This window comes from Gasterosteus aculeatus, chromosome 16 (genome assembly GCF_964276395.1).
Source record: "Gasterosteus aculeatus chromosome 16, fGasAcu3.hap1.1, whole genome shotgun sequence".
Lineage (NCBI taxonomy): Eukaryota > Metazoa > Chordata > Actinopteri > Perciformes > Gasterosteidae > Gasterosteus > Gasterosteus aculeatus.
Genome location: NC_135704.1, coordinates 15,630,616 through 15,642,236, shown reverse-complemented (window position 1 = coordinate 15,642,236; position 11,621 = coordinate 15,630,616). Strand labels below are relative to the sequence as shown.

Below are 11,621 nucleotides of genomic sequence, written 5' to 3'. Positions count from 1 at the left end.
TTCTGTTTCCACTGCTGTCACATAGTCATTGGCACAGTCTGTGTGTGTGTGTGTGTGTGTGTGAATAACGGGTGGTCCATCAGACACTGAGCTGGTAGGAGAATACATCAAAAGTTCTCAGAGGAGACAAAATACCAATGCTTCCTCTATGAATGAAACATCATGTCAATGGCATCTGTGAAAAGCTTGACTTGTTATACCTTCTAATACCAACTCAAACACAAGGGCACACGCTGGTGTTGGAATTGAAGAGAGTGGGATGTAATGACAAAACAAGCATTCTCATACATGAACAATGGACGATAAACACAAGTAAAGAAAGAAGGCAGGAAGCCGGTGGCTTGAACGGGACAACATTGCCCCCTGCTGCTTTAAAGAGGAATTACATCCCCAGCTTTTGTTCTCGTGACCTATGAATGTCACTACCGAGCACTAATTACAGAATTCGCTTAAATGCCTCAGTCAGAAAGCCTACATGTATCCAATAGACTCCCTCGTCTAACAGGTTGTGGAACAACCTTTCTATCGTTGACAGTTTCCTTGTCTCACACCAGGTCCTCTCTTGGTGAGTAACACGGACCCCACCACAGCGGGCCCGGACCCGGCAGCGTACGGGAAGGTCTTGTCGTGAGCGTGTGCGATGATGGACAGAACCCCCGCGTAGGCCTCCTCGCAGGCCGGCTGGATCTGCTCCTCTGGCAGCAGGTATCTGAACTCGACTGAGGAATCATCAGGGGACACCGGAATGTTAGAAAACACAAGCCAGCGCTTTACATTCAACTGATCGCCATCCCAAAGTCCTGCCCACCTTTGTCCCTCAGCTCAAAGGTGTAGGAGAACGGGACGCCAACGAGACGAGCCCAGTCGCGGCTGGAGCCGGAGTTTGGATCTGAAGGTTGAAGAGGAATTTGTGTGTTGTTCATCCCCAACGAAACCTGCACGTTAACAGCTTTTTTGGGACCAGGTGAGCCGAGTCTTACAGAGGATTTGTGGGGATGTTCCCACAGTGTAGTCCATTCCGTGCACCTTCTTCATTTCTGATGCGGCTGCCTCACCGACTGAAACCTGCACGAAGGAAAAAAACAAGAAAAAACAAAACCAGGCAGCCGCGATCTCCGTCACAAGACGACGTCACCGGGTTAGAGGAGGTGAAAAGAACGCAGACACACACCAGCTCAGCGTAGTTGGGCGCAGAGATCTCAGGGTGGCCGTAAGGCAAGAGGACGAGCTGCCCAGCGGAGTGGATGGTGAGGAAACACACAGTGCGGTTCACCATCCCACCTAGAGAGGGAGGACAAACAACAACAGACAGGACGCCGTTGATGAGGAGCCTCAATAATGACCTCTAAGTTCAGTTATCCATTCATGTAAATGAACACGGATCAAACCCATACAATGTTGATAAATAGTTTTAAATAAAAATGGTTACCAACAAAGTCCATCACAGCTTGAGCCTCTGGTTCTGAGCCTGCTGATTTCCCGCAGTAGTTGTTTGTCAAACGACACCCCGACCGCTGAGGAAAGAAACGACATCAAGCTCGTCCTCTCAAAACACGGGAGCGTTTCTACATCTGTTTTTACAACGAACGTGATTATAAAATGTGCATCCGAAGAGGAGGAGGAAGGCTACACGTAAAGTGTCAGTCAAATGTTTCTGACGTGACGAGACACCGAGCCAACTGGTGGTGTTGACATTGCCGCACAAGCACACAACTCACTGCTCCAGTTGGCGTTGAAGTTCCTGTTGAGGTCAACGCCGTAGCAGCTGCCGCCCGGCGGAGGGGTCGAGCGAGACTTTCTCCACTGACGGGTCTGCAGGGAAACAAGGTTCGGACGCAGACACGGAACTCAAACAGCGTGAAGGCCGCACATGAGGAGTTCCACGTGGGGAACCCCGGAGGGCACTCACGGTATCTGTGGCCCAGGAGAACACGTATCCGTCCACGTTGATCACGGGGGTGACGTAGACGTCGAGGTTCTGCAGCATCCGCCGCATCTTCCCGTCGGTGCGACACGAGTTGACAATCTGAAGACGCGTCCGTCAGAACCGAGCGCCGGGCGCGCGTGTGTGGCCCGTGGGCGGGATGAGGGTACAAACCTCTTTGACGAACCACTGGCAGAAGGCGGGCGAGATCCACTCCCGGGCGTGGATGCCGCAGTCCACCCACACGGCCTTCTTCTCGCTGCCCTCCGGGTGTTCCAGTCCCAACTGCACACACACACACACACACACACACACACACGTTTTGTATTAAGCGTGAGTTCCCACGAGTTCTCCGGTGGGAGTCGCAGTGACCGCGTGGCAATACCTTCAGCAGGGAGATGTTTCTCCCTTCAGAGGTGTGTCCATAGACAGCAGAGGAGACCAGCTGTGGATTCCCGCGCTGCACATCTTCCATCCAACTGTATATCTGCAGCGCAACGGAATCAGCGTCACAACAATAATGGCGTTTATAGTTGTCTTTGACCAACGTCTGTTTGTAATAGATGAAGATCTAAGTGCAGATCAGAAGGGAAGCTGATGTGTGAGACGGATTGAACATCCTGTCTGGTTATTCAGGGGTTAATGTCGGCTCTGACCTCATCCATGGGGTGATATTTGGTGTAGTCATATTTCTGTGTGGATTCCAAACCCTCCACTAAACTGTGATTTAAAAAGAAAGATACAGAAGCATTTAAGTATCCGCTCAACTTAAAAATAAAAAATAAAAGCCATTATTTCAGCAACCAGCAGTATCACTTTATTTCCCTACATGGCTGAATTCACAAACACCACTAAACAAAGTTACATTTATTCAGAGGAAAACCGCTGAGCTTGGACACTGACAATCACCCCTCAACGCAGTGGCACAGCTCACCTGTAAGACGCCTCGATGCTGAGAGTCACCACGAACAAACTGAGGGGCCACCTCGTTACCTCCATTGCGCCGGTTCAACTCACTCCTGCAGCCGCTGTCCGTCTCTTCCTGTGGTAGCGGCTTTTTTCTTTTTATCAACCAGCTGACCTTGGATCTCTCTTTTTTTATTTATTTTTTCATAAGCCAACACAGGGGTCAATACACAAGTGATGTCGTCAGAGCCAAACGTAATGGCTTATGTATTAGCATCCCACTAAGAGCCACTAAAACAGCTGATACGTAAACCGACCGCTCTCTTGTTTCTACGTGTGAATCTTCTCCAAACACTCGTCAGCGAGCAGACATGCTGCTCGTGTTAGAAAGCTTTGCCTCTCCTGCTGCATTCTGCACCATCAGGAGTTGCTGAATAAATGTGCCATTCATCCCTGGGCTGCCCTGTGTGTGTGTGTGTGTGTTGTTTTTGTTGTCGCTGTTGGACTCACGTGGACAATATAATTGACAGACGGCTCTCATTTGAGCCTGGTCCGGCCACGGGGAAAGGAGGACGGACGCAGCGAGTTGAGACGTCGGCCCCGAATGTTTAGTCCTCCGCTCGAAGGCGTTTTCAGGTCGGCCATTGTCTGATTGGGCGAGCATTCCAGAGGAGTCCCGTTTGAACGAGGCGGAGGGAGCGTACGTGTTTCGACTGTTGCAAACTTTTGGAAAAGGTCGATGGGAGCCAAGTACACAATCTGCTGCTGTCAGCTCTATCGGAAACACAACAGCGAGGAGAAGGATGCCATTTTGCGGTGAGGCAAACGCCCGATGAAGCACGGTCGAAAACCCCAAACCCCCCTGCCTTCAATGCTCATTTATCTGTTTTTCCCCCGTCCCCCTCTCCAGTATGCGCACCAGCGGACAGCCTGCGGTGTCCAGCGGGTCCAGCGACAGCGACACAGAAGAGGAGAGCCTCTTCGGGCCTCGGCCTTCGAGGAGGTGCACAAACGGCCCCTGTGGCTCCCCCACCAGGAGAGGGTCGGACCGAGAGTTGCAGGCTTTTATAAGCATGAGGGACCAGGCCGACAAGGCTACTGAGGTGAGAGGGTGCCGTCGTTGCATAAGAGCTGCAGAGACACAACGTGAGATTGGAAGTGACTCACGTGCGTAAATGCATGACAAAGAGGCACCACTGCTATGCTATGCATGCTAAATGCATTCAATAATAAGTGTGGAATTTATTTAGTGTTAAGACAAATTGTGGATTATGAAAGCAGTTTTTCTAGGTAGTATTATGTAAATGTGTACCGTTTAAAATTCTATTCTTTGGAAATCGTCAGCCTTTTGTGGTGCTGATACAATGTTAGGAGAAAGGAGGTTTTTAATTGTCAAGTGCACAATAAATGTCAAAGAGGAGCTTTAAAACAATGTTTCAGTTTAGAGTGCAAACACCAGTCATGGTCTGTTCCCACGGAGAAATCAGACAACATAATTCTACACTTTAAAGTCATTGATCTACCATTTTTTTTGCATATAATTCAAAACGACCTCCTTGATTTTCAAGGAAACAGTGTGGTTGAAAGTTGTTATTTTGTGGACATCATGTAAAAAGCTGCAAGCCTTATCTGAATCTGAAAAAGGTAACGATACCCTTGAGTGATCATTAATTGACCCGGTTTAAGTGAATCCGTAAGTCCTAAACTTTAGCTTCATCTGATCTGTTTTACACATTTAGCAGTGAAAGTGGCCAGTTCCCTAATCAGAGACCTGGTGGTTTCAATCTGGAAAAGATGAAACAAGGATTCACTGTGTGAAACACACCAGCACCAGGAATCCCCAGAAGTTCCCTTATCCGTTCTACTGCAGCTCTCTAACTCACATCGGTAAATGTAGAATGACCTAGAATCCAAAATATGAATCATATTAAATCGGCACAATAGGAGAAAATGAAACACATAAACAGCCACTGACACAGAATACACAGGGAAGCTACTTTATTCACTTACTCAATCAGTGACCTTTCACTCCTCCCACAGTCACAGGTTGTTTATTACAGTTAGCGTGCGTGTGTGCGCGGGGGAATGATTGTTTCTTTGAAGGATCCCTTCACTACATTAAATACCTTCTCGCTGCATTTTCCTCTGCAGAGGGACCGAAATCGCTGAGTTTAATTTTGGCAAACATGTGACGCTTAGACTGAGTTGAGAATAGTTGGCTGCGGCACACAATGGGGACATTGTGTTAATAAATGAAATTCCTCGATGGAGATGTAGGCCAACGGCCTGGCTGCCCGTTCAAGGGGAATATTCAGCCAACCGTCCCAATAATGTCGTGGGACTGTTTTTAATATTAGGCCAAACAAACAAACCAAAGTGGTCCAGATTCAGCACTGAGGGAATAAATGACCCAGGAAATGAAGTCGAATAAGCCATTCTGTAAACTGCTCTGCCTTATGTTTTTTAAAGTTACAGCTGACTGTTTCAGACACTTTGTCCTCCAAAATGTAGTGCTATTGAGATTGTTTTTTGTCAAGAGATTGCACAGATTGCTCTTCCTCTTCTATGATGGAAAAAGCATCAAATATAAACATCAAGACTGAGCTGTAATGTTTATTAGCTTTGCGGTGCAAGGTGAGGCTATAACCTTCCTTCTACATATCAGGTTTTTTGCACTTTTTAAATTGGCTCTTTTCTCAGGTTGAACGCTAGATCGCTTGGTTCATCCACACGTGCACCATGTGGTACATTGTGCTTGTCGTGTTCCAGGAATGGGAGAAGCTGAACTACGACATACACTCGTTACGCTACGCCAGGCGGGAGGTCCGATCTCGGTGGAGGAAGATCCTGCTGCAGCTCGGTGGGACACTCACGCGGATGCGGTCCAGAGTCCAGATGTTGGGTTCCGTTGTGTGATCTCCCTTTCACCTGTGGGCAGGTTATCAGTGCGAGGTGGACGCCTTGCTGCGCGTGAACAAACAGAGGCGGCTCAGTCGGGATCAGGACCGACTCAACAAAGCGGGCGAACTGTTGAAACAGCTGGTGGACCGCACCTCTCTGTTTCCCCCGGAAACGGAACACCAGAGCAGATACCTCTGCGTGATGGTACACACACACACACACACACACACACGGCGTAGTTTGTTTCATTCCCTTCGACTCCTGTGCCCCTGGTTATCTTCCCGGGCGGCATCACTGCGGATGATGAAAAAGGGCGTCTCAGTGATCGGCCCTACTTTGACCCCCAAGAGGTCACTGTAAATAAAAGAAGATCCAAGTTACATTACATTACAGGTCATTTAGCAGACGCTTTTATCCAAAGCGACTTACATTACACTTTTTTTTTAAACCCATGGCTTTTTCACATTTTGCCCGGGGAGCAATTAGGGGTTAGGTGTCTTGCTCAGGGACACTTCGACATGGAACATGGGGGAGCCTGGACTCGAACCACCAACCTTGTGCTTCCCAGCACACCTTCTCTAACCCCTGTGCCACGATGACCCCTAGTTAAAAACAATTCATTCTTTAAAAGTGCCATCCGCGACCACACTGATTTTAAAGGACTCAGCAGCTCATTTAGGGAGTTTTACTGAATGTCTCTGTTAAATCTCTTTCCCACCTGTTTCATTCTTACTGTGCTGTCTTCTTTCTCTCAGGACCGCCTGGTGTCACTGGACAGCGCAGAGGACTTTGTCAGACTGGCTAAAGAAAAATATCCCCAGCAAAGTAGACTGAGAGACAATGTTGTGAAAAAAGAAGACATATGAGCGGGTAAAGAAATATTTTTAAATTGTACTGTGAAAGTAAAGCATTTGTTTTTTTTGCCAAACTCTAACATTCATTTAATTCTGTAGGAAAATGTAGTTCTAATGCCAAATTAAACCTTCTCTTTGATGTATCCTGTTGATTGATTGTCATATGGTGTTTTGGTTGTTTGGACAATTCAATTGATAATGATGTATAAAGATACATATTTTCAATGTATTCATTTTCTTTTATAGTAGACGTATCACTCATCTAGTATTGCTGCTGCACTTGTGCGACCTACGACCTGACATATTAGGTCTTTTTATTTCTAAAGTCAATATCTTGTCTTAAAAAATATCATGGAAAAATGTTGATAAATATTTTCTCACAATCCATATTAAAAGAGTACTTTACCAACAATATGACAGTTGGTATATTAATTATTTACTACATGCTGCCTTGAATTCTGAATCCTCATTGGTGAACCCAAAAAAAATTAAAAGAGAAAAAGTATGGAAGTAAATATGGACCGCATTACCCACTCTGTGGTTGAGGTATTCTTTTGAAGGAGAGACTATAATAATAATCATTCAAAAATAGTGTTTTCCGGGGTAATGGGTGTTTTTTTGCTCATCTTGTCAATAAAAACATATTTTTGCTCAGCCTAGTTGGAGGCGCTCAATCAGCCTTGTGACTGTTTCCTGATTCAGCCACAAGGTGGCAGCAGAAGCTTTTGTCCTGCTTCAGTGGGTTAGATTGGAATGTATCGATTTAGATGGAAATGTCTGTGTCACAGATGGGGTATAGTGTTATCGTTGAGCCTACTTAGCTAATTCTTCACTGTTAAAATGATTATATGTTATGAGTTTAGCTGCCCAGCACCTAAAACCAACCCATGAAAGAACATGGTGAACAACGTCAGAGATGAAGCCTGAAAGAATCTCATCTTCTGAACAGAATGCAGATGTTAATGTCTCATCTTGGCTTTCATTCCAAACTCATTTTGAGTTCTCAACCACACACACACACACACACACACACACACACACACACACACACACACACACACACACACACACACACACACACACACACACACACACACACGCACGTTTCGGGACACTGTGCCGTCTTCCGGTTCTTAATGCAGTCGGTGGCTGTGGTATGTCGTACAGACCTTCATGCCTGTGTGCACGCATGCAGAGAGAAAGACAGAGCTCACTTTGACCTAAATATTGTTCTCTCCAAGGCCCCCTCCCAAAGTTTGGGGAAGCAGATGTGGAACCAAAAGGGGGAGGGGAGCAGCACGGGAGGCAGACCAATAGTCTGGTAGAGCTGAAAGCCATTGTGCTGCTTGCACCTTTTTCTGATTATACCACTGCATGTGTGTGTGTGTGTGTGTGTGTGTTTGTGCATTTCAGATTGAGTAATGACATCATTCTTGAGACTTACTGAATTTCAGGTCTGAATTTCTACAACATTTCCCAAAAGCAATAGGCGAGACATGTCAGCATTCTTCTGTTGATTGGACCGAAATATGACGTAAGAAAGAGGGGAATGATTAAGACGCTGGTCAGAGAAAAATGGTCACATACGGTGTGCGGGTGTGTGTGTGTGTGTGTGTGTGTGTGTGTAGGCCATATTTCCACAGCTCAGTAAGAGGTCAGGCGTACATTATGATCACACACACACACACAGACGATGACCATTCAAACTGCGGCCCCAGCTTAAGGTTTCCTATTGAGTCTCCAGTGGGGTGTTGTCCACACGCACGCACACACGCACACACACACACGAACACTCGGTAATTGGTAGCGCAGGTTTGGAGAACCCGGGCCACAGTTTGCTGACCTTTGCGACTCCCAAAAGAAGGTCAGAGGTCAACGGTCCGCACAGAAAAGGCGACGTGGTTAAGTCTTCTCCCCCCCACTGCTATTTTAATATTGTATACGCTGCGGGAAGCAGCTTCAGATTTGAAGGCGTAGTCTTATACAATTTGAACTGCGTTACTGTGAGGAAACAATAATCATAAAACTAAATCGACCAAATGTATTTACAGCTCACTCCTTTTTTTTCTGTGGAGCTCAACGTTGCCGTTTCTCCGGCAGTCATGAGAGGCCTGTTGTTCTTTAAATCACTTTCATTCTCAGCTTCTGGGCTGAAGCAGAGTTTAGGGCAGAACACACACACACACATACACACACACACACTTGTACACACTCACACACCACAGATGGGCGAGGCGGGCTGTTCTCTACAGCATGCCTGTGGTCATCAGCGGTGGATCAGTAATTACACAACTGCACTCTTAAAATATCACGAATAATTCCCCTCAAATCACGCATGATCAAAGGAGGTGAACGGGATGTATGCGCATTGTTGCGGTAATTGTTATTCTACGATTGCAGGGTCTCAGGAATCAAAAGGGGGACCACCGCACAATGGCTGAACACAATAGACAACAGCAGCAACTGTGTTTTACAATAATCCACATTAATGCTACGAACGGCCTCAAGTCTCCAAAGACCCACAACATTCCTTCTGTGAACTCCGGCGCGGTACAAAAAAGTGTTTCTGTTTAGGCACATTTCAACCCCACATATGTAAAGTTTTGCTTCGTAACATAAACTTAACTTAAAAATTGTGACATCAGAAAATGTCACTGTTTTGCATCTTTAGGTGGGAGGAGTTTTTATGTCTGGACAGAGTATGAAACCTTGGGGGTGTGTGTGCTACTAAACTAACTAACAAAGAGGCAGTATTACAAACACATAAACATGTCACTATGACACTCCTTCTGTGCGTGCAAGGAAAAGTAAAGAAAGTGTAGGAAGAAGAGAAACGGGTTGTGATGGAGAAACTTTCTTTGGAAGTGTCAAAAATAGTGGAGGGGGAGGGAAAAAAGAGAAAACGGGAATAAGTGACGGTTATTTTTGTCATCGTCTTTTTTTCAAGAAAAAGTCAGACTGTGATTCACTCTCACAATCGACCTGCCAGCGTTTTCTGTCACCAATCACCCGATGTTCACCCACAGTGAACTGACCTGCAGCCGTGACCTCAAAACAACGCACAAACGCACGCACGTCCACGGCTCCGTTGACGCGGATCAGAGGGCTGGATGAGCACCTGGTGGCGTGAGGACTGCGTCCGCACTCACTGGGGGAGAGAGGAGCCTCTTTTTGTTGGCTGTGGATGATGTCACGTAATGATGCCGCAGGTCGACATACAAACACACACACAAACATAAACATGCAGGGTTCATACTTAACATAGGAAGTCCTGTCGAAGTGTTTAAGACCTCCTCACCTTCTAATCTAATTCTGATTCCATGGTTCTGGATCCAGTGCAGGGTTGGTCAGACCGGAGCACTGATGTACTGCATGAAGCCAGAAAAGGGAGTCGAGTACGGTGAGATCATTTGGTGATGGTTTGGACCTATTTGGTGATATTTCTATGAAAAATCACGAGCAACGCTCTTTGGAAAGATCCAAAATGATGCCTGAAATCATGCCATAAGGCTTTTAATGGCACAGTTGTCATCAAGTATGTTTCATTTGGAGATTTGTTTGGCCAGTTGATGACTTCTATATACGTTCACTGCGATTGATCACACTTGTCATCAAGACAGTAAATAACGTCAGAATATGCGTCTTTCTGGAGGTTCGGAGCAGTTATGTGAACTATAAGAGCAACTCTTCCAGGAGAGTCCTGAATGCACTTTGAGCTCCACCTCCACGGAGCTCCTACTACTACGCACGCCGCTACAGTTTGCACGCTCTGCTGCACCTTAGAATGCAAAGTCCACCGGACCAGACGACCCGCTCAGCTCAAACCTGCAGGGCAAACGCGGTAGTTGGGTCGGATTACGGCTGAATCGTGTTTTCACCACATGGAAGAAGCTCCAGAGGAGGACTACAAAGTGCATTTGTGAAAACATCCTTCTGTATACCTTCACTGTATCTGTGTCTTGGCAGCAGACTGAGTAGAAGAATCTCTCTGCTATCTGGCACTGGTGAAGTCGGCGTCCCAACTCGATTTAGATGAAAATCTTTGGGGAACCTCGGCGCTCATAAAGTCTGCCCAAGGCTGCCAGACATCACGAGTGATTCATGAATCACGATAACATCATCAAAGGTCCAATCATTTTTCTACCCATCCATCATTTGTTTTCTGCCTTTCAGCGTGCTGCAGCTAGAATGATCTGTCGAGGACATTTTGTTTCCCCAAAGAACAATCTTTTGTACTCTTTCATTCATCTACTAAAGCTTCCCGTCATCATTTCCATGTCGGTTAATGGAAATGGTTCATAATTCATTCAAAATCCTGGTCTAAAAAATATGTTAAGACCAGTGCAAGTCATTGTTATTGAACTATATCGTTATTTTCACTTTTCATTCTTCTTTCTTTGGAAAAGAAAGTGAAATTTCAGCTTTTCTCAGCAGAAAGTTGAGCGGTTCCTGCGGGCGTAGCTACTGTAGCGGTAGAGCCAGGTCCTCCCTGAGGATCTGAGTAACAGGTGGCAGACGGCCACGCTGCACACCTCCTCGGGCATCTGTTGCTGAGGGAATTTCCTAATCCCTCTTTAGCTTTGAGCCGGGGGCTGTATTTTTCTTTGGAAAATGCATCTCCCTGACTCTGCAATCTCCACTTTCTATGATTCACCGTGCAGATATCCACGCAAGTAGGTCTACTCACACACAGACACACACAGACATGACAAATTCTGGGCTACCACCACGATGAGCTCATTGAAAAACAGCTGTCCTTCGCTCACAAAGGTGGAATGAGGGGGAAAGCCTCCCGTGTCCCCTGATCTGACGTCCGCACACTGTCCGCATCTCCGTCTCTCACTCACTTTTTGAGCTGAATGCGGCATCGACCTTCCCCTCTGTCGTCTGTCGTTTGTGTGTCTGCGTGCGTGCACGTGTGTGTGTCACTTCAAACACTTTGCTCCTCCCTTCCCTCCGGGAGAGACGCGTCAGACGCACACGGTACGGTTAAATGACAGAGCGCAGCGGCGGTTGGTTCAGAGGGGCAGAGGGCA

At 46.6% G+C, this 11,621-nt stretch overlaps 2 protein-coding genes and 1 long non-coding RNA gene across 3 annotated transcripts; 1 reads left to right on the top strand and 2 right to left on the bottom strand.

Annotated features, from left to right (window-relative positions):
- Positions 1-239: 239 nt before the first annotated feature.
- On the bottom strand, positions 240-3,017 carry LOC120834533 (carboxypeptidase O). The gene is given in 12 exon segments (XM_078091233.1): positions 240-719; positions 809-889; positions 981-1,065; positions 1,172-1,281; positions 1,430-1,494; positions 1,496-1,514; positions 1,719-1,812; positions 1,910-2,026; positions 2,099-2,209; positions 2,310-2,411; positions 2,581-2,644; positions 2,859-3,017. Coding segments are annotated over 12 exon segments (1,110 nt in total). The 5' UTR covers positions 2,924-3,017; the 3' UTR covers positions 240-522.
- Positions 3,018-3,183: 166 nt separating this feature from the next.
- Positions 3,184-6,997, top strand: LOC120834534 (melanoregulin). Its single transcript, XM_040202588.2, has 5 exons — positions 3,184-3,646; positions 3,741-3,933; positions 5,600-5,690; positions 5,769-5,935; positions 6,487-6,997. Exons 1-5 carry the CDS (start codon positions 3,570-3,572, stop codon positions 6,595-6,597), a joined length of 639 nt encoding a protein of 212 aa, XP_040058522.2. The 5' UTR covers positions 3,184-3,569; the 3' UTR covers positions 6,598-6,997.
- On the bottom strand, positions 5,656-7,830 carry LOC144388833 (uncharacterized). The gene is made up of 4 exons (XR_013453102.1): positions 7,706-7,830; positions 6,450-6,561; positions 5,884-6,085; positions 5,656-5,794 (listed from the first exon to the last, which is right to left on the bottom strand). It is a non-coding gene; the product is annotated as an uncharacterized LOC144388833 (long non-coding RNA).
- Positions 7,831-11,621: the final 3,791 nt, after the last annotated feature.

What these genes read in the sequence shown, in the direction of transcription:
- LOC120834534 (XM_040202588.2), top strand. Translation starts at nt 3,570, where the DNA reads ATGGGAGCCAAGTACACAATCTGCTGCTGTCAGCTCTATCGGAAACAC. An exon ending in AGGCCGACAAGGCTACTGAG is followed by an intron (nt 3,934 to 5,599) that starts GTGAGAGGGTGC and finishes GTCGTGTTCCAG; the next exon opens with GAATGGGAGAAGCTGAACTA. An exon ending in GCAGATACCTCTGCGTGATG is followed by an intron (nt 5,936 to 6,486) that starts GTACACACACAC and finishes TCTTTCTCTCAG; the next exon opens with GACCGCCTGGTGTCACTGGA.